Genomic DNA, 23285 nt, shown 5'->3' on the forward strand with positions numbered 1-23285 from the left:
GAGGATGACCCCCAGGTTGCGTGCGTGGTCTTTGGGTTCCGGGGCTGTGCCTAGCGATGTGGGCCACCAAGAGTCGTCCCAGGCTGATGGGGTGGGTCCGAGAATGAGGACCTCCGTCTTGTCTGAGTTCAGCTTAAGTCTGCTGTCCTTCATCCAGTCGGCTACGGCCATCATTACTCTGTGGAGGTTGGCTTGGGCGGTGTGGGGGTCTTCGGTGAGGGATATGATCAGCTGGGTGTCGTCGGCGTAGGAGATGTTGTTGAGGTTATGTTGTCGTGCGACGTGGGCGAGCGGTGCCATGTAGATATTGAACAGCGTCGGGCTGAGGGAGGATCCCTGTGGGACGCCGCAGATGATCTCGGTTGTTTTCGAGCGGAATGGGGGGGGAGGCGGACGCTTTGGGTTCTGCCGGAGAGGAAGGAAGTGGTCCTGGCCAGGGCCTTCTCTTGGATTCCGGCGTCATGGAGGCGAGCTGATAGGGTGCGGTGGCAGACTGTGTCAAAGGCTGCTGATATGTCCAGGAGGATGAGGGCGGCTGTTTCTCCTTTGTCCATCAGGATCCTGATGTCGTCAGTGGCGGCGATGAGGGCGGTCTCGGTGCTGTGGAAACCGGATTGGAAGGGGTCCAGGATGTTGTTTTCTTCGAGATAGCGTGTTAGCTGTTTGTTGACAATCTTCTCTGTCACTTTTGCCGGGAATGGGAGCAGGGAGATGGGCCGGAAGTTCTTGAGGTCCTTGGGGTCTGCCTTGGGCTTCTTCAGAAGGGGGTGGATCTAGGCATGCTTCAAACCTTCCGGGAAGGTTGCTGTCTCGAAGGAGCTGTTGATTGTTTTCCGGAGGTGGGGCGCGATGGTTGTGCTGGCTTTGTTGAAGACTTGGTGAGGGCAGGGGTCAGATGGGGATCCGGAGTGGATGGAGTTCATGGTATTGATGGTGTCTTCATCGCTGACGTTGGTACCGGCGGTCAGGCGATTGGTACGGGTGGTGGTCGCAGTGGTGGTGGACTCGGTGGTGGGTGCGGGGGTGTCGGAGTTGAAGCTGTCGTGAATGTAGGCGATCTTGCGGTGGAAGAAGGTGGCCAGGGAGTCGCACAGGTCTTGTGAAGGTGGGATGTCGTTGGTGTTGGAGCTGGGGTAGGAGAGTTCTTTCACTATGCTGAAGAGCTCTTTGGTGTTGTGTGCGTTGTTGTCTAAGCGGTCCTCTTGGCGGTCCTGATGAGTTGGTGGTGTCTGCGGGTGGCGTTCTTGTGGGCTGTGTGGCTGTCTGGTGTTCGGTCGTGGAGCCATTTCTTCTCCAGCTTCCGACAGGTGCGCTTGGAGCTCCGGAGGTCTTCGGTGAACCAGGCGGCTTTCTTGTTGGTGTGGTTCGTTGTGGAGGTCTTGAGAGGGGCGAGGGTGTTGGCGCAGTCATTGATCCACTGTTTGAGGTTGGTCGCGGCGGTGTCTGGGTCGGTGGGGTCGGCGGGTGGTTTCAGGGCGAGGGTGGTAGTCAGTTGGTCCTTGGTGACCTTGCCCCAGCAGCGGCGTGGCAGCTGTTGGGTGCGGTGGTGTGTGGCGGGTTTCCTGAAGGTGAAGTGCACGCATCTGTGTCGGTCCAGTGGGTTTCAGTGGTGTGGTTGAAGGAGACTTGGGGGCTTGTGGAGAAGATGGGGTCCAGCGTGTGTCCAGCGGCGTGGGTGGGTGTCGTCACAAGCTGTTTGAGTCCAAGGTTGGCGAGGTTGTTGATCAGGGCGGTGGAGTTGGCGTCGTTGTTTAAGTGAAGTAAAGTTTGGTTACCTAGTGAAGGTATGCAAATATTGGAGTCTAATAAATGTCTACATATTGGTATACTCTGGTGATTTCGTCTCCCCTCCCCCTGACGCCGTACTCGTGTTCACCCACACATTAGAGGAGCGAGCTGCAAGGTGGGGGTCTGCCCGCTGGGCCGTTGATCTCTGCCCGTGTGAAGCCTTTCAGTGACTCTTAAACGCCGCTGTCCTCACTGCTCCGTCACTGCGCCCGGTTCCCTCTCTTAGGCTGGTGGACTGAGGTGTACTCCAGGACGGCCAGGCGCTGCGTGGTCCAAGAGCAGTTACATGAATAACATCGTACTGTGGGCATCAGGGGCAATTCTGAAGGGTGGAGTGGGTCTTTGCAAGGGGGTGGGGCAGCATCCTTAAATTTTGCATTGAGAAGCCTATGGCTGCTGTAGCTAGAGACTCTCGAAGTCCCAGTTATTCCCATAATTGCAACTGTTTAATTCAGTGTGGGTGGATGCGGCAGCCAGCAAGACCAGGGGGAGGAGGTAAGTGGGCGCCTGCTGGGTAACCTGCTATACTGCTACATTGAAACGGAACTCTGCTGCACCGTGACTGTGGACCTGTGCTTGTTTTTAGTGGGTGCCGCATAGTTACATAGCTGCAAGTCTGCTTGTCAGAAAGCACTGACAGCGCGCTGTAGCACTACTTCTCACTCCGTTCTGCACTTGGCCACACCAAATTACTCATATCTGTACCATAACGCTGCACTGACTTTCGCAGACGATGCAAAATCCCCCTGACTTTCACGTGCTGCTAAACGGCCCAAGCAACAAACCTTGCCCCAGTCCCCCATCCAATGATGCAGTGGTACTCGAGTTGTCAAGTTCCCAGCCCATCTGTTCTCTATGGCTCCCCTGGCACTTACAATATTAAAGAATAGACCCTAATACTGTAGGGGCATTTCTGCTCATGCAGATAGGCCCACACCTGGGATATAGTGCACCCTGTCTTAGGGCTGGTAAGGCCTGCTAGAGGTACAACTTACCTATATCTTAGGCAATGCTAGCTGGCATGGCACTCAGGCAGTGTGCTATGTCGAATTGGTGTTTTTTTCACCTCCCTGGGGCATCCCCGCTCCAGGGGCAGTGGCGTGGTCCTAGGGAGGGGGTCTCAGGGGACCGTCTTCAGCACCCAGGGCACCACTTACTAGGGACTTACAGGGGGTCATAAAAATCAATTGTGGACATGTTTTTAGGGAAAGAGCACTGTTACTGGGAACCCGGACAGCAGGGACCTAGTTCTCTACACTCAAAGTTGCATCAAAAGCCAGGCAAAAAGTGGGGGGCACTGCAATAGAACCCCATTTGCTCATAGTTAGCAACAGTCTATTGATTTAGTAAATATAATTTACACAGTCAGACTGCAGGGTCAGTTTCTAACGCCACACAGTCTTCTGGAATAGGCCTCCTAGAGTGATAATTTGTTTACTAAACACCTCTACTGTTTAGTCAAGTGCTTAAAGGGAGTAGGAGATCGTTCAGTTGGCACCTAGAACCCAGTAATCTTATGTATATTCTTTACTACATTTTGTGAGTTAAAATAGCAAACGCATCAATGATCCTGGTAGCTAGAACTGATCATAGATGTCTCATTCAAAATGTTAAGTTCCATGTAGTGTTTTTCCACAGCACTCATTGCTTAAAAGCAAAAGAGCCACCATTTCAACTTCAGAAGTAATTTTGATGAAGGAGAAACAAGAATGGGGGCGGAAGGGATGGATAACAGAGAAGGAACCAAAACAAATAGGTCAGTTCTCATGCCACTACCTTGGTACAATCCCTTACTCTTAAAATGGAATCTGCTCGGTAATTTAAGGGAAGTACGTTTATATATAGTATCCTTTAGCCTTAGGAAGTGTTCTGACATAACGTATACTCCCTCCATATCGCTATCTAGTTGAATTTTCTATTTAGTAGGTTCCACCATGATAATTAAGGATGAATCCCTTTTGCCGTAAAGCCAATTCTTGCTCTCTTAATTTATTATTGTTTGGCAGCCCACCCGCAGTCCTGAAAGGAAGGACAAGAGGACGTCTGGAAGTGCAAAGAAGAGAAAACGTTCACCCTCTCCACCACCGACACCTACTGAGTGCAAGAGAAAGAGCGCCAAAAAAGGGTAATGACACACATTTTAACTGATTTGTTTTTAAGTGAAGATACATGGATATTTCCTCATTTATGTGCGTTATGATGAACCACAATCGCTTCATTATTACTGTAGTTGTGCAGTTAATGTTCCAGGAGTGGTTATTATTTTATTTTTGTGTATTTGATTTAATTTATGGTTATTGCCTCTTAAAATGAACATTCTGCGTCTCTCACGGTCATAATAGTCTATTAGGTAAACGAAAATTAAATCTGGATTAAGTGTTCTGCCTTTTTTAATGAAGGTATTGTTCTTGGAGTGGTGTTGGTTCTATTGTTGTTAGCTGGAACATTTTCATTTTAAAGCACACAATTAATAAAAAAATGCAATACTTGTTTAAGAAATGGTGTAAAAGAAAACATCAGCAGATGTTAGTTATAGCAGGGCAAATTCTGTACCTTGCCACCTAATAATTAACTAGTAAACCAAACCATCACCGCTACCAAAAAAGGATTAATTCTAGTGCATGTTTGAGTAACTAACTCATCATGTACACGGTAAAAGAGACTTCAGAAAAATAAAATTAAATGGAAGTTGAGGGCAAATCAGTTTTGCTGCTATATTGAAACCTGTATAGTGCTCTCTTTATCTTTGTTTAGGCAAATATGTCCTTTGTGACTTGGTAACTGTGTGTCCTGCCACGTCTTGAGTATTCTAAAGGGTTTTTCCTCAGTTTGGTTCCATAATTGTACAGACCCACAAGAAGTACTCGGTTTCTTTGGTTTTGGCAACCTATTTGCTGTGCTCTGACAGGAGATGCACAAGTTACCTCTCGACCTGGCCTAAGAGGTGATTGACAGTAGTGGCTGTGTGATTACAGTCCATGGCACAGGTCTTTTTACCTCTATTGCTGTTGCAAAACTGTCTGCTCTCTCCAATAGAGGTCTGTCCAGTTCACATAGCTGTGGCCTTACCATCTTCTTCTCTAGGGCATGTATGAAAAAGTTGTGGATGTGTGTTGTGATATGTGTTCATGTGTGGTGATTTGTGGGGTCTTTGTGAGAGTGCTGAGTAAGCTTGTTTTCTTTTGGGTTTGGGTAAGGTGACAGTCCATCTCAAAGGTAACAGCCTGCAAGTACGCCTTTCCTGTCCCTGTAAAACTTTGCATGTGGTGGGTGATTGATGGTCACCATCCCCTTCCCTTTGCCCATGGTAGGTTTAATCTGCCCAGAGTCAAACTAATCCATTACCAATTTGCAGTGTTAATGCCATCCTCCTTTCAAACAAGAGCAGATGCATGGCAGAGCCTAATACAAATCACATCAGGGGCCTATCTGATTTTGAAACTGTTAGAATTAACTTTCACACCCTAACGGTTCTGGCATTAACTGCATTTGAAATCTTGTTAGGGTTTAACTCTTGAACACTAACCCCGCTTGGTCTTGGTTCAACGATTTATGCCTGAGGATTTTTCTGTGACTGGAAAAAGGTCACCATGACCACTGGTTTTCAAGATACACGCCCCTAAAGAGTGAAGACACAAGTTAATGAGTATTGGTTCACTTAAAAAAAAAAAATATATATATATTAAGGCTCTGATGTTGGAGTGGACCGCCATTGCATGTGTTATTTATGTTCTACACCAACCCCATTCCATCCCACTACCTGCACCATTTCTGTTGACTGATACTAGTGAAACAGAGGCCATTGGTAGGTGTTATCTTTGTTGTAGCCCTGGCGGATTATGGGTTCCAAAATGTTGGGAAGGAGGGGCAGGCATGCTGTTTATTCTCCCACAGGATAACATAAGTCATACACCTAGCTGCTTTTGTACTTTTATGTATATCGTAGATTGAACTTTTTTATCTTGGCTGTTAGTGTTTTTTATCTAAAGTTAAGCACAGGCAGAACTTTGAAGTTAGAGAGCATTATTTACTGTTTCACAGTATGTGGGTCTCTTACCCCTTCCGGTTCCTTGAATAAGGTGCAACTTCCCCACCATGCAACTGTGAGAGAGGCAAGTGCTAAAAAATGAGAAACTTGTTTTTCATTTTAAAGGACATTAGTTTTGGGGCTCTGGAAAACCAGTGGAAAATGACTACCCAACCAAGATACTACAGTTAAACTCCGACTCCCTAGGGCCCCAAGAAAGGTTGCAGCATCTTTATTCAATCAAGTGTTTAGTATACCCATGTGTCATTAGTTCTAGAACTAGTTGTATGATGCAGGTTTGGAGGAGAGAAATTTATGTGGTTGGTGATTACGTGGAGAAGTGTAAAATCCAGTAAATCAAATTTTCTCGAAATTCAGTCAAGGTGCGCTTTATGGAAAGAGACGAGGGGTTAAAGAAGAAGATGAGCAAGATGATCTTACTAAGGACATGGAGGATCCGACACCGGTGCCCAACATCGAAGAAGTTGTACTTCCTAAAAACGGTAACTGTTCTTGTGCTCCTGTGAAACCCTCTGCCTCCTTCACTCCCTTAAAATCCTGTAACACACAAAACTTAAGGGCAAGTGTTCTACAAAGTTGTTAGTTTTTTTCACTTATTTGATACACCAGGCTTCCAGGATTAGAAACTTCTGATCTTCTTGTCCACAAAGTCACCTCATCAGGGTTCTATTAGCGTCATCCTTGAAACTGGAAAAGTATCTACCAATGCTGATTTTATATGTTTTAACTTTCTTCTGCCAGAGTGTCTAACATTTGTTGCCTCTTGGCCAGCCCTGAATTGGCATAGATCAGTCTTCAACAACTGTGGCCTATTAATAGTCTACATTTTATCATTGATGGGATTCATTCTGTTTTGTTTTGGTTGATTAACTTGTATTATTTTAATGTTTGGGGTGAAGAAACTGATTTTATTTAAATAAGACTTCACCAGTGCTAATACCTTTTCCTCCCAATCCCTGATGTTATGATTTTTTTTGGTCTGGCCCAGAGACTGCTTTAGCCGGTTAACGGCTCATGTAATAAAACATAACAAAATTACAATACATTTCAGCCTACTTCATCCACTAGTCTGTTCAGCTATCATCCAGGTTTTGATTATGCCTGCTACAGCATTTAGCATGGATTATTGATTCGCCCCAATTCAGCCATTGTTTCTATTCCCCCCGCATGTAACGGCACGGCCATTTGTGCCTAAAAAGAAGCACACTTAAGAGGCAGGTCTTTGTAGTCCAGTACTTTAATTTGCCAATGTTTTTATTTTCATTCTTTTTTTAAATTTATTTTTATTGACATTTTATGACATTACACGAGACGTTGTGATTAGTTAGAGTCAACATCTCTTATAGGAAACTAGACCCATATGAGAAAGAAGAGAGAGAGGGAGCAACAGAGGTAAAAGAAAAAAACTGTGATGAGAAAGTACATACTTCATTATGCATTAAACCAGAAACCTGGGCCACACAACCACACACATTTAATAGGATCACAACGGTATTTTGTAATGCACGCCAGTATAAATAGACCGCCATTGTCTGTGTCATGTTTACCAACAGCACAGTAAGGTAAGTTTATAGAGTAATGGCTGAAAGACAGGGCGGCCCCATCCAGTTTTAGGGGAGGAGGTTATGTGTATTGTCTCTGCACTGCGGCACAGCGAGGGGGTTTGTTGGTGTTTATAAAGCATCAGTGTCCCTAGATATCTTTAGGACGGGACCATGGTGGCATCAATTCCTATAAGTGTGACAGTTGGTCGGAGAAGTATACAGTATCCTGCAACATGTCCTCCACCTTCTGTGGCCTACGTCTTTCTAAGTTCATGGCTACTCTACGTTTGGCTAAAAGAAACATCATAGCTGTGAGCCTGCGATTATCAGCTGGAACGTCTTTGATGTAGCCCAGTAAGCCTAGCAGGGGGGTGCCATCAATTTGCAAGTTCGTTATCGACTGTATGGTCAGGAATGCTTTCTAAAAAGTAGCTACCGTTGGGCATTCCCATGCTAGGTGGAGAAGAGGTCTGCAGCGCTGCACACCGGAGACAGCTAGTGTACCAGGTCAGGCCCAGCTTATGCAGCTGTGTTGGAGTGTGATATATACTTTGTCAGTTTTTGAAGTGTATCAGCCATAATCTATAATTAGCTGATATCATTTCCAGTTACCTAATGGGAGTCTGTCAGTTTAGGGCCGATGTTCACGTCACATCGCGCCCTAGCACGGGGGGTTGTCAATGGAGAATATTGCTGAACAATGGTGTATAGGTGCGTTATCAGTTTACGAGGGGAAGACGTAGTGAGAATATGTTTGAGTGCTTAAAGTGTCTGAGGCTGTGATGGAAAGGTTTTGTGAGTGGTGCGACAGGTGGCCCTGATTTGGTAATATAAATAGAGGTCTAGCGTGGTGAGTGGGTGAGAGGGATGAGTGGTCATTGATTGCAGGAGAGTGCCCCCACTTTTTGCTGAATTGCTGATGTTCTTTGACTGTGCCCTGGGCTCCTGCTAATCAGGTATCCAGGGCCTGTGTTCCTTCCCTAAAACTGAACTGAAGCCTAAACACAATTGACATCTCTTACCACATGTCAGCCCCTGGTAAATGGTTCCACAGGTTCCCAGGGCACTGTGACCAGAGAAGACCTCTAAGGGGTACAACACTTATTGTGTCACCCTTAGAGGTTCTGTACCCTGATACTCACACACTGCCTTGGCAGGCTGCGTGTCTTAGTGCAGAACCAAGTGAAGAGTCGACATGGCACACATCCCTGTGTGCCATGCCCACAAACTACTGCCCTGACATACATCAGTCACCCCTCTAGCTTGGTGCCCTATGCCAGTGGTGAGAGTACAGGTGCATGAGCCCTGTACCCCTACAGTACCCAGGTCCATTCCTGGGCGTTGTAAGTGCAGTGCTGCCATTAGAGTATATGGTGCTAGGAGTTTGTCATTACAAACTCCACAACACCATAATGGCTACGCTGAAGACTGGAAAATTTGGTATCAAACTTCTCAGCAAATTAAACCCACACTGATGCCAGTGTTGGATTTAATGTAAAATGCACCACAGAGGGCATCTTAGAGATGCCCCCTGAAACTAGACCAACTTCTAGTGACCTGACTGAGTGGCTGCTTAGGCTGCCACCACCAGACATGTGTCTGGACCCCTGGGTCGAGAGCCTGCTGCTCTCGGGGGGCCTGAAACAATGCACATCCTGGGACAAGGTGCTAAGCCTCCTCCCCCCAGATGGGCAGGGTTCACAAAGGAGCAGCTTCAAAGGTATGCTGCCTTTTTGAGCCTCTTCAAACCATTTGCTGCTTTCAGCAACTGGTCCCCACTGCTTCTACCCCCCGCTTTGGGCGGGAGAACCAACGGGAAAAACAAGTGAGGAAGAAAGGTGTACCCCCTTTTGCCAACTCCACCCCTAAGGTGGGGGAGACGAGGTGAAGCACAACCTCGAGTCCCCGCCATCTTGAGGATGGGGGACCCAGCCAACCAGGGACAGGCTCCTGCCCCCTCTCACTGGAGAGTGGCAGAATAGGGGGTGTACCCACCCCAGGGAAGGGACCCATTGGTCCCTGCCCTTAACTACCTGTAACGCCCCTAAATCTAGTATTTAGGGGGCACCCTGACCCTTACTTCCTCCGATACAGCCGGACAAGAAAAGAAGATGGAAGGACCGAAGAGCCGTGCAGAGCTAACAAGAGGACGACGCCCACTGACTTGGCCCCAGCCCTACCGGCCTGTCTCCCCTCGAACCTGCTCCTGTGAAAACCCCGGTGTGTCCTGCACCAGCAATCTCAAAAACCCCAGAGGACCTTCCTGACTTCACGTCAAAGACTGAAATCTCCTGTGAACACCAGACTTGTTCAAACTGCAGCTTCTGGTGCCAGCCAGAGACCGCGAATCCAGCCCACTCTGCACCCGCCAAACCCGGCCCGAGCTCAAGTGCTCTATCATTGGACCTTGACCTAATCATCTTGACTGAAACCTGGCTAACTGAATCTTCTACACCTATAATGGACATCCTGGTTCCCCCCAACTACCACATCATTAGGCTTGACAGGTCTGGCAAGATAGGTGGTGGAATTGCTTGCATATACAGGAACAACCTCTCTGTTCTGAAAGTCTCCGCACCTTCCCTACCCTCCTCAACGTCATGCGAATACATTTGCCTCGATATTATCAGTGGAGGCAAACAGATATGCTCTCTTCACGGCATCTACCACCCACCCAGAGACAACCTCACCTTCGCCCAACAAATCATGGACATGATTTCAACTAACGCCGGAAGACAGCTCACCCAAATATATCTTGGTGACTTCAACCTCCACTGGAACGATCTCAATGATGCGGTGGTAAATAGTCTCAAAAATTTCCTCAAAGCCCTGGACCTCACACAAGTATGCAACAGCCCGACCCATGAGAAAGGTTCTATCCTCGACCTCATCATCGCCAAAGAGGACGCTATTCAACTTGAATCTATCCAACCCTGTGACTGGTCAGACCATCATATCGTCACATTCTTCATCAATGAAAAAATCAAACTCTACACGAATCAATCCTCCAGACCTAAAATATGGAAAAGAGACCTGAAAAAACTCAACCCAGACTCCCTACCCCCGAACAGCCGCGACCTACTGCTCCCTCCTACGGGCGCTACAGATGTCCAATCCTTGACTGATCACTATCTCAATGTGATGACGTCAATAATTAATGAGGCTGCTCCCTTGAAGCTAAAAAAGAGTCTCCGCTAAAATATCCAATCCGTGGTACGACGGGAGTCTCAATGAAGATAGACGAGCCATGCGAATGGCAGAGCGCACTTGGAGAACAGCTCCATCGGCACTGCACCTGAAAACACTGAAGAAAAAGAGAAACGCCTACTTCAGGAAAATAAAGCGCTCAAAAGCAAACTTCTTCAGCCTCCAGCTCGACCAAGCAAAAAACCGACCAAGAAAACTGTTTGAGCTAATCAGAACACAAGCCAAGGAACAACCCCAACCTATCAGCTCTTTTGACAAAGCGCCCTCCTGTGAAGACTTCGCCGCTTTCTTTACACAAAAAACTGACAACATAAAGAGTGATCTCAGCATTGACGCAAGCCTCTACAACACTCCCAACTGCATAACACCCACTGAACTAAAAAACAATGCTACATGGTCATCCTTTGACACCTACTCTGAAGAAGAAATAGGCAAACTGCTCAGCACCTTGAAACCGTCCAATCACCTCACGGATCCCCTCCCTGCCAACGCTGTCAAAGACTTCACCCCATGGCTCCTTCCACTGTGGACTAAAATTATCAACAGCTCGCTACAACAAGGATCCATCCCTGACTCCCTCAAAGTTGAACAAGTCACACCTTTACTAAAGAAACCTACCACCGACCCATCCGACCTAAACCACTATCGTCCCATTACCAATATTCCCACTCTCGCCAAACTATTGGAAAAATGTGCACAACTGCAGCTGACTAAACACATTGATCAGTTTGATCTCCTCAACGCTCATCAATCAGGCTTCCGAGCAGGACACCGTACTGAAAGTGCTATGACCCACATAATTGATGACGCGCTACAAATGTTAGACCAAAATGATACCTGCCTCCTCATCCTTCTTGATCTCTCATCAGCATTCGACACCGTTAAACATGAGAACTTACTCGAACTTTTGAACACAAGAATGGGTCTATCTGGGACTGTTCTCAAGTGGTTCACCTCCTTCTTACACAACAGGTCGCAGAAATTCAAGAGTAACAACCTGTCATCGCCAATACCTGTTACATTAGGTGTCCCTCAAGGATCCTCCCTTTCACCAACTTTGTTCAACCTAGTTATGGAACCCCTCACCACCTTGCTACAAGCATCCAATGTACTTTTTCACATGTACGCAGATGACACCCAATTATATCTCAAACTACAATCTCTCAATGACATTTTACTCCTGAACTCAACAATCAGAAGCACCCAATCCTGGCTTGCCAATAATCATCTCAAACTCAATGCTCTGAAAACAGAGTTCCTCTTGATCTCACCTCCCGCGAAGATCTCTACCACCCAAACGTGGCTTAAACAGCTAACTGCACTCAATCTCCTACCCACCATCGTGGACTCAGCAAAATCTCTGGGCATAACTCTCGACTCCAATCTCAACATGCAGCATCATATCAGCAAGGCTACTAAGGGTGCGAACTTCCAAATCAATACACTGAGGAAACTGAAACCCTTCCTACCAGCCAAAGACTTCCAAACTGCGGTACAAGCACTAGTAATCCCGCGAATTGAATACGGCAGCATCGCCCTCTGCGGTCTCCCATTAACCACTACTGCACCCCTAAGAGCCTCTCTAAACGCTGCAGCAAGACTCATCACTGGGTCAAAAAAACACTCGCATATCTCCCCTGACTTGAAAGCCCTGAACTGGCTGCCTTTTGAAGCCAGAATACATCTGAAAATCGCCTGCATGACACACAAGGCTGTACACCTGAGCTCTCCCTCACTCAGAAGCTGTCAATCTCTGGCGGCTCTAGATACACTAGAGGCACAAACAATCTGTTGCTAAAACCTCGAAGATTCACCAAGGAAAAAACGTATAAGCGCTCTTTCTCAGGAATGGCACACAGGATCTGGAACTCACTCCCTCCTGAAACAAGGCTCATCTCCTCAATCACACTTTTTAAGAAAGAAGTAAAAGCTATTCTCATGGCCAAATACACTTGAGCTTTCAACTTGAATCTATAAAGTATCGGCACCGATCTATATTACCCAGCTCGATCCCGATGACTTTGTGTTTTTCCTGTATTATTCTGCTAGATCCCTACGAATATGTGTTTTACCTTTATTATTGTTTCACTTACTATTATGACTATTTACTTGCATTATTGATTCACCTGTACTATTATGTTCCCTCACGTATTCATTCTCTTGTGTGGTATTCCCTGCTCTGTAAAGCGCTCTGATATCTGCAAAGATCTTGTTCGCGCTATATAAAACTTTCTAAATAAATAAATAAATAAATAAGTGGAAAAACACTACAAGGAGGTTCCCCTGGCGATCCTGATCCGAGATTCGGTGACCCCTGGCCTACCTCAAGCCTCCAGATGCCTGCATCATCAATCCCCCCCTACTGCGACCAGAGCGGGTAAGAAAATCTGATGTCCCAAGGCACCTTACGCCCCACGGCCTTGTGTGCCCAAACCAACGGTGCCTAACCAACCCACAACATCCCAACTTATCCCTCGAAGTGGTGGTCGCCCCCGAAAGATCCTTCTCTCCGAGCCTTCAGTGTTTCTTTGTCCCGATGGTTCTCCATTGGAAACAGTGCACCCGACCTCAAAACAGTACCCTGCACCCGGCCGCCCTATGTTGCTGAGGGTGCACCTTTGGTGCTACTTTGGTCCCCAACTTGCCCTGTGCTAAACCCTAGGAGCTTTGCTCCCACAACCCTGTGGCCTGCTTGCCAGCAGCCACAAACCGGAGACGCCCTATCCTCCGTAGAATGACATTGGGCCGCAACACACTGCACCTGGCCGCCCTTGAGCTGCTGAGGGTGCAACAACAGTTGCATCACTGACCCTGGGGGACCCCGGAGTCTAACTCCAGAACCTTAACTCCCACAGTCAATTACTTATCTGAGAACCGTTAACCTGTTATCCCTCCAAAGGGTAACATTGACACTTTTTCTCCAAAAAGTTTGTGTGTGTGGGGTTTTGAAACCTAAAAATATTCCTTAAAAATCGCACAAATAACCAAAACATGTTTACTCACCTGTTTGCAGGAAGTGTCCCAATGCTGAATCTAGGTATCCAGCACTAAGTTAGAAAAGTAACGTGAAAAGTAACTTACCTGCAATTTACTGTAAAAACCTATTAATTTCAATTTACTGCTCCAAAAGGTTTCAAAGTGTTGAGTTTTGAAATCTGAAAATATTCTTTAAAAATCATGTGAATGACCAAAACTTAAATACTTGCCTGTTTCCAGGAAATGTCCTAGTGCTGAATCTAGGTATCCAGCACTGAGTTAGAAAAAGTAACGTAAAAAGTAACTTACCTGTAATAAACTGAAAAAGCCTATTCATTTCAATGTACTGCATTTGCTAAGTGTTGCATACTACTGCTCCCCTGTAAATCAAACAAAGTACAATTTCTATGGCATTTTCAAACTGTTCTATATACGTGTAACTTATTACTGAAAAGTATTTAATGCTTACCTGTGTCAGGCTTGTGTGGTTCTAAAAATAAACAACAGTATATTTTCATACAAAAACAATTGGCCTAGAGCTCAGTTCTTGAGTGTGTGAATTCATTTGCTGACTGAGTGGGTACATCAAATGCTTAGCACTGTCCTCTGATACTGCCTTACTGCTCGACCTAGCTACCACAGTTAGAGAGTATGGTTCTATCTAACTTTTAACCTCAGCCTACCTCTGGGGACTCTGGGGACTCTGGGGACTCTGGGGACTCTTGAACTCTATACACACTATACCTCATTTTGGTATAGTATATTTAGAGCCAGTTTCTTACAGGCTGTGACCTCCAGTTTAATAGAAAACAAGCAATTGGAGGTGTGTGGATAAGCTGCTGCCCAGGAGTCTCCTGCCATTGTGAATTGTCCCTTTGAAATATTGTGGCATTGGTCTGTCCGGTCTATTTGCATTTGCTTAGAAGATTTATTTCTAGCTCAGAACACATAACCTCAATTCACTCTGACTAGAAAATGCACTTATTTAGTTTGACTTCTCTAAATAGACCAAATTACTGTATGCTTTAGGTTTGTAATCTTTAACCATCATCAATCCATAAACATGAATGATTAAATCTAGATTCTCGTATGAATGAGGGCGAGTAATAGTGATGTTACACATAGTACAAAAGCTGTGACACACCTATGTAGGTGGGGGAAAAGGTTTGCAACTTCACACTAACCTAACTTACCCAGACCACAGGAAAATTGCATATGCATAAGTGATCAGGAACCCAAGTGCTAGCTAGTAATTTCATATTTCTCAGAGTCTGCTTGGTATGTTAGCAAGGTTAGGAGTGACCCACGGCATCAAAAGCTGCATTGAGTGGGTTTGGTTGGGGGGAATTACTTTAGCAGAGCACGTGAGCCTGCAGCTTGAGCAGCAGGTTACAGTCTGTTGCAGAGATTTAAAAAAAGTCAAAAGATCCTAAATGGAAATAAAAGTAGGGCAGGTGGAATTGTTAACTCAAACGCTATGCAGCCATGCTGAAGGAATAAAAGTAGTGGCATGCCTGACAAAATGTACTGGGGTTTATGGTTCTTCGTACAACATAAGTTGGCAGCATATTTATGTGTCGGGTGCCACTGCATGAGTTGTTCCCAATGAGGACTTGTTCTGCAAATTCACACACTTTATTCCATTTTCTTTTTCAGTAAACCCAAAGAAAGATAGTGAGCACACTCCAGTCAAAGGGGGAGTGGTGGCTGATCTAGGTGAGTATGTCCTCTTTATAATTTAAAATCAGTCTGGCTGGGATCTGTTCTTTGGGAGTTTTATTTTTTCTTGTTTTAAGTCACCTGGATAGATTATTTATATTTATAAAACATATCCCCGACTATTTATTTTCCTATCCCGCTGCTAATGTTTTCTTTCGTGTTGATTGAGCTTCGACTTCTGAGTCTTTGCAGTGATTTGCTCTTCTTCATTTTTCATTCCCAAGCACTTTGCCGAGAGTTTTTGTTAATTTTCTTTGCTTGCTATTGCCCAGCTGAAATTTGCTGATGAAAATATTAATCTTTCAATCTTACATAATTTCTGACACAAAAATACTTTCTCCTAAGCGGAGAAAGTATTTGCAATGATCTATTCTTTGGGATCTTCCTCCTTCGGGTTCATTGGTACTTGTTTTGGGACACACCTAGTACAGTCCAGGGAGAAAAACAAGCACCCTAGTTTAGTGCTCCACTTTGATGTGAAGCCTTTTTCAGGGAAGGTCATCAGCTAGTCAGTATTGTGTGGGAGCTATGACCCAGTACCTCCCCATAAACTATGATGCTGCAGTTGTGGGCACCAAGTATGTCTGGTGAAAAGCTCTAACTGTGCTTAATATTCTTACCTACCCAAGTATTGGCAGCGTTTCCCTCATCCTAATAAATAACCTAGACTATGTTATCCTGTGTGAGAAGTTGGCCTGGTGTATGATGTTCACTATTCTAGTGAGCACCTTGTACCAGTCCAAACAACCCTTATGTAATGTAATGTAATGTAACATAGCATTTGTACCGCGCTGCAGTCACTCCAAGGAGCATCAAGGCGCTATGGTGAGTGGTTGTAAGTCAACCTTATAGACAAGCTATCCTAGGGGTAGCATGGACCTAAGCAGTCTTAGGCTTAACTCAAGAGGGCATGTGAAGCCAGCTGTTTTACCATATGCAATCCTTTTAATACCAAATGAAAAGACACCACACAAGTTATATATTATAAAATATATGTATTTATTACTAGAATAATCCCCTGTACTCTTTATGAGGACAGAAGCACAAGCGTTAAACAAAGAACTTCATATAACATACAAAAGTTGCACAATTATGGATAGGTCCGGTGGCCACTAAAACCATATACTAAAATAGTGGTATAAGAACCACGTCACGAACAATGGTAAGGCCTAGGGCCTTGAGAATCGCTGGGACTACACTGGACTAACAGAAGTTAGGACTGGGGCGGCCCACAGGATGCGGGTGCAGTGTCTAAAGCACACACGTGCACCAATGCAAAGTCATTGGCGCGTAAAAGTTGCAGATTTAGGAGTATTCCGACTGGACTAGAATTTAGCCACTTAAAACTAGGACACTAGAGGTGTAAACCACTACAGGAGCACCGGAGTACTCGTGTTACCTCACCCACAGGAAGCGGGTGCATAGGTGTCAAAGTGCGTCTGGTTTCTTCATGGAGTTCTATGGAGGTAAAGATGCTGCAGGCGGCCAGGAGAGAAAAGTCCGGTTGGATCCAAGGGTGGATTGAAGATGTAGAGTACCTGAAAGCAGAGGGGACAGAGTCTGGGTCACTAGCCAGTGACCAGGATGGAACCAGGAAGGAACCAGGCGATGTCGGGCGCAATCAGGTGGTTGTCGTGAAGCTTGTCTCCGCTGCCACGTGGACCCGGTGGCATCGACGATGACCAGGAGTCGGACACGGACTGTCCCACGAAGGCTCTCGCTGTTGGCGGTGTCGTCTTCCGGATTGGAATCAACAGGCCTTGGCAAATGCAACCCACGCAGGAATAGAAGATGGCTTCTGGATCAGATCAGCAAGATCTGATGGGCTGCTCCTTTTCAGGGGAGCAAGGGCCAGTCTGGGGCAACCAGACCAGCGGTGTAAATTCGAAGGATCGTCGTCACAGAGGCCACTAGCCAACGGGCAAGTGACCGGACAGACGCGTTGAGCAGGAAAATGTAAAAGGGCCCCACGCAGCACTCGGTGAGTGTGGAGAGGTGATCTTCAGTGCAAAAGCCGCTCGGGGCTGGGGCTTCTCAGTCCTCAATGCACAGCTTCGAGGGTGCCTCGTGAGCTGCACGGGAAGCACTTCGCAGGCTTTCCAAGATGGCCGGTCCCACGTCTCACGTCGCCTCCACTGGTCTCCGCTTTGCTGTGGATCGGGCTGTTGGATGTCTGGGAATCCGGTTCTTGTCGATCTGTCGTTCGAGCTCCGGCGGGAGCTGCAACAAAGCAAACCGTTGAGCGCTTGATGGTGCCTATTTGCACAGGGTGGTCACTCCTTCACCACAAGGGAGATTCGTCAGTCTTCTACGTCGAGTAGGATGTCGAATTGTCCAGAGTTATGTATCAAAGTTTCAGTCAGGATTATCTAAAGTCTATGGACACAGCTCCTACCTTTATACCAAATCAAGGGGCTGGATTACCTGCTAGGTCCCTCCTATGGTTGGGACCCACTAAGGGGGTGGTTACACCCCTTTCCCTTTGTCCAGTTTCGCGCCAGAGCTGGGGCTGGAGTGCCCCAGCACAGATTTGAACTGGGCTATGCATGGGACACCTTGTGTGCCCCAGGCAGTGTCTAGTTTCACTCTCCCTCCCTGTCTCAATCCACTATCTCCTGTCTGGGGTGGTGAAACACCTCCCTGTGACAGGAAACCTTTTGTCTAGGCCTCCCCTGCCGGAGTTTCGGTCAGCAGCAGGAGGCCAGACTCGTGTCTGTGGCAGCAGCATCCATTTTGTGATGCTGAGGCTCTGGTTAGTTTTAACAGCGTTTAAGTAAAGTAACATGTTTCTCCCTCTAGAAGGGTGGAATGCTACCCCCTCGCCAGAACTGGCGAGGGGGTAGCACTCCAAAGTGTATGACACCTTACACGACATGTTTTGATAAAGCCAAACCAAAGTAAGCAATAACCGCGAGGATTATAATGCACTTAAGAGTACATGGTATGGCAATACCCTGGAACGGCTATAAGGACATGGTTCATTTTTTCACTTTTTCTTTTCAATTTAAACTCGGTCACGCATTTTATTAGTATGGTTTCGAACATCGCGGGCTTCGTCTGCCATGTTGAAGCCGTTTTACTCACATCACATGACTACGGGATTCATTCGTGTTTGACACGCCCACTAGCTAACGCTAGCGGTGTTTGCATCCGAACCCCTGATGGGACCCCACACGCCGATAACTATGGTTTTCACGAAGTAAGTACTTACTCTGGCCCGATTCAATTAGCATGTATAACTGTCTGTTCGTTAACAGAGTGATCCGTCTCTGTCTTTTTTAAGCTCCGAGTGAGCATTGTTGAACTTTCTTTAATCCACGGAGTGAGTCTGATTGAACTAGTAGACTTACGAAGTCAGCACAGTCACGGGCTTTGTCGGGTGATGGAACATATCGTACACATGATTATGAGAACGTATCCAGCTACTTAGCAGCGTTAGTTTACACCTCAATGTAATCACATATTTTTACTCATTATCGTACACTTCACGTGTTAATGGACTTTTGATTGATTTATTTTAGAAAACCTCTTCACCTTTAAACACCTTTTATTAGTACCATTGTTGATATTGTTTCACCTACGCGAGCGGAACATATTATTTACTCCGTTTCAATTGCGCAGACCAGCTTCAGATTCTTGTTTTGTTGTGAACATGGGTAATGTCAGATTATGGTATGCTAAGGTCCTGTGTGTTATTTCTTACTCCAGACCCCTGACGAAGGGTCACTTTGCAAGACCCTAAATGCATTGGGAATGTTGAACCACAGTATTACCAGATAACAATATTGAAGTAAAAGAAAAATGTATGCAAGATTGCCTTTTGGAAACTAAAGAAGACAATCAAATGGATTACCAGACTGTGGGAAGTTGGCCTGATATATAATGTTCACTATTCTAGTGAGCACTTTGTATCAGTCCAAACAACCCTTATTGATGTTTGGTTGTAAGTCAACCTGATAGACCAGCTATCCTAGTAGCATGGACACGTGCAGTCTTTAGGCTAAACTCTAGAGGGCGTGTTAAGCCAGCTGTTTTACCATCACATTTACCCCTTGAACACCAAGTGAAAGGACACCACACAAGTTGTTATGAAAATAAAAGTATATTTATTTATAACAAGACTACCCTGGCTCTTTATGAGACAGGGAGCTAAGCACACAACAAAACTCTTAAAGAAATACTTAAAGTCGCACAATTTACACAAATGCCCGAGGGGCACGAAAAACCATATACTACAAAAGTGGAATGCGAATTACTAGCAGGTAAGTAACTATTCTCAAAGGCTTTGGGATCGCTAGGACTGGACTACTGAACCTTTAGATTACAAGCAGGAGGCCTAGGGACGTCGTGTGCAGAGTGGGAACTCTCACGCGTAAGGCGGGAAAAAGTCTATGGAGGCTAGTAAAAGCAAAGTTAGTGTTCTCGGGCGAACCCGACTAGGTAGAGCTGAAACGACAAAGGATCCTGACACTTAGATAGTTAAGCTATACTGGAGCACCGAAATGCTTAGGTTACCTAGCCCAGGGGCTGCGGCTGCATAGGTCTAAAAAGACGTCGGGAATCCTCGTTGCAGTCTATGGAGCCTGAAAGAAGAAGTTGCTGGCAGGCGACCAGTGAAGAAGTTCGTGGTGATCCAAGCCTGGATCGATGAAGAAGGAGACCTGTAAGCAGAGGGGACCAAGTTCTGAATCACTAGCCAGTGATTAGGTGGGCACCAGAGTGGCACTGGACGAAGTGCGAGCTGTCCCACGGAGGTATCTGCTGTCGACGTCGCTGGACCCAGGATTGGGGCAACAACTCTTGGCAAATGCAAGCCCACGCGGTGGACTCAAAATGGCGTCTGGAGTGGACCAGGAGGGTCCGGGGTGCTCCTCTGTTGGAGGGGAGCAAGGGCCAGTCTGGAGCAACCAGACCAGCGGTGTTGTCGTCGTAGTTCGTCGTCAGAAGGGCCACTAGCCAACGGGCAAGGGACCTGGACAACGCGGTGAGCAGCAAAGAGCAGAAGGGCCCCACGCAGATCTCGTGGATGCAAGGGGGCTGTACTTCGGTGCTGGAGCTGCTCAGGGTTGGGGCTTCTCGGACCCCAAAGCACTTAGACGAGGGTCACTCGGTGGTCGTGCTGGGCAAGCGTCGTGCAGTCGTGAAGATGGCCGGTCCCTCGAGGTCTCGTCACACCCACGGGTCTCAGCTGGGCTGATGATGCAGGTAGAGGTCAGAGGTGCCAGGGAAGCCGGTTCTCGTCGAGCTGGGCAGTCTTGATCCGGAGGAGAGACTTACAGCAGACCGCGATGCTTGGTTGGTGCCTGCTGCTGCAGGGTGACTACTCCTTAGTCACAAGGGAGAAATCTTGAGAAGAGTCTTGAGTTCCTTTCGTGGAAAGTCGGTTCAGGATTCAAAGATGATCTAATTTGGAAGGGGGCCTGCTCCTGCCTTTATCCTGAGAAAGGGGGCTGGCACGCGACTAAGTCCTGCCCTATGGGTGGGACTAGGAGGGGGGTGGTTACACCCCTCTCCTTTGCCGGGCTTTTCCCCAGATCAGGGGCTGGAGTGCCCCTGGAACTGGTTCAAGCCGGCCTATGCATAGTGAGCACCGGGGTGCCACTTGCAGTCACCTTCCTCTAAAGCCCTGCCTACCTGGGATACACAAAATCCTGTCTGGGATGGTGCTAGCACCGCCCCTGACAGGAAACCCTTTGTCCAGGCCTCCGTTGCTGGAAGGACTACCTGCAGCAGGAGGGCAGACTTGTGTCTGTGGTGGCAGCATCCATTTTGTGATGCTGAGGCTTGAGTTAACTTTAACCGGGATTCACAGTTACATACATGTCGTGTCCCTCTAGAAGGGTGGAATGCTAACCCCGTCGCCAGAATTGGCGAGGGGTTAGTATTCCAATTCGTATGACACCTTACTCGACATGTTTTGATAATGTTATACCAAAGTTAGCATTTGACCGCGAGGTACATAATGCACTTAAGAGTATATGGTATAGCGTTATCATGGAACAGCTATTAGGACTTGGTTCCGCAAGCTGCAAACGGGCTCAGCTCATGCCAGAGCACCATTTCACATTATTCCAAGCACTCTGCCTTCAGGATTGATAAGGCCTGCCATAGGAGTGACTGATAGGAATATATGTGTCCATTTTAGGGTTAGATATAGGAATACTATATCTAAAGCAAAGCCCCAGCTGTCAAGCAGCCAGTTGTGTCTGTTTTAGTTAGTCAGCCCAGGGGTGGCATAATACATGCTGCAGCCCCTGGGAGATTTCTCGGTACACCTCTGCCCTGGTTACAGGGACACAAGAGAGGGCCCAGTGCCAATTCAGTACCTGGGTACAATTTGCAATAGAGAGAACAGCTAGGCTGTGGGTCTGATTAGCAGGCCCACAGCCAGGGAAAGTCGTAAACCAGTGAAGCAAAAAGCAAAAATCTGGGTGATCATAGGATTGCAGACCCTACTCTCCTACACAGACTACTTGTGATCTATGAAATAACTTGAATTAAGAGTAGAAACTCTGTGTTTCATGTTAAATGAGCGCATTCTTTAGTGATTATAAAATCACAATATCGTGGATGTTTTGAGGGCACTGCGGGACACAGTGTAACAAGAATAGCGCCAATCGCAAACAGTTGAACAACAGTAGTAACCGAGTGCACAGAGATAATATACTGTTTAAACCTATATCTGGACACATATACACCTATAAGTCACTCCTATGGCAGGCTTTAACAATCCTGGAGGCAGAGTGCGTGGTTTTATGTGAGATGGTGCTCTAGCATGAGCTGAGCCTGTCTGCAGCTTTCGGAACCATGTCCTTATAGCTGTTCCAGGGTATTGCCATACCATATACTCTTAAGTGCATTATAATCCTCGTGGTTATAGCTAACTTTGGTTTGGCTTTATCAAAACATGTCGTGTAAGGTGTCATACACTTTGGAATACTACCCTCTCACCAGTTCTGGCGACATGGGTAGCATTCCACCCTTCTAGAGGGAGAAGACATGTTACTTTACTTAAAGGCGGTTAAAACTAACCAGAGCCTCAGCATCACAACATGGATGCTGCTGCCACAGACACGAGTCTGGCCTCCTGCTGCTGACCGAAACTCCGGCAGGGGAGGCCTGGACAAAAGGTTTCCTGTCACCGGGAGGTGTTACACCACCCCAGACAGGAGATAGTGGATTGAGGCAGGGAGGGCGAGTGAAACTAGACACTGCCTGGGGCACACAAGGTGTCCCATGCATAGCCAAGTTCAAACCGGTGCTGGGGCCCTCCAGCCCCAGCTCTGGCGCGAAACTGGACAAAGGGAAAGGGGTGTAACCACCCCCTTCCTGGGTCCCACCCATAGGAGGGACCTAGCAGGTAATCCAGCCCCTTGATTTGGAATAAAGGTAGGAGCTGTGTCCATAGACTTTAGATAATCCTGACTGAAACTTTGATACATAACTCTGGACCCTTCGACATCCTCCTCGACGTAGAAGACTGAATAATCTCCCTTGTGGTCACCTCTCCACTCTCACCGAGTGCTGCGTGGGGCCCTTTTGCATTTTCCTGCTGGACGCGTCTGTCCGGTCTCTTGTCCGTTGGCTAGTGGCCCCTGTGACGACGATCCTTCGAATTTACACCGCTCGTCTGGTTGCTCCAGACTGGCCCTTGCTCCCCTGAAAAGGAGCAGCCCATCAGAACTTGCTGATCTGATCCAGAAGCCATCTTAGATTCCTGCGTGGGTTGCATTTGCCAAGGCCTGTTGACTCCAATCCGGAAGCCGACACCGCCGACAGCGAGAGCCTACTTGGGACAGTCTGTGTCCGACTCCTGGTCATCGTCGATGCCCCCGGGTCCACGTGGCAGCGGAGACAAGCTTCACGACAACCACCTCATTACGCCCGACATCGCCTGGTTCCTTCCTGGTTCCATCCTGGTCACTGGCTAGTGACCCAGACTCTGTCCTCTCTGCTTTCAGGTACTCTACATCTTCGATCCACCCTTGGATCGAACCGGACTC

General features: G+C 47.0%; 1 protein-coding gene across 6 annotated transcripts in view; it reads left to right on the top strand.

Annotated features, from left to right (window-relative positions):
• SMARCC1 (SWI/SNF related BAF chromatin remodeling complex subunit C1) overlaps positions 1–23285 on the top strand; it is an 873495-nt gene that overhangs the window by 197640 nt on the left and 652570 nt on the right. For all 6 annotated transcript variants that reach the window (XM_078662530.1, XM_078662531.1, XM_078662534.1 and 3 more), the window contains exons 10-12: positions 3795–3913; positions 6194–6318; positions 15220–15279. In XM_078662530.1, coding sequence (XP_078518656.1) covers positions 3795–3913; positions 6194–6318; positions 15220–15279 — 304 coding nt within the window. The remainder of the gene's footprint in view (positions 1–3794; positions 3914–6193; positions 6319–15219; positions 15280–23285) is intronic.

This window comes from Lissotriton helveticus, chromosome 10 (genome assembly GCF_964261635.1).
Source record: "Lissotriton helveticus chromosome 10, aLisHel1.1, whole genome shotgun sequence".
NCBI lineage: Eukaryota > Metazoa > Chordata > Amphibia > Caudata > Salamandridae > Lissotriton > Lissotriton helveticus.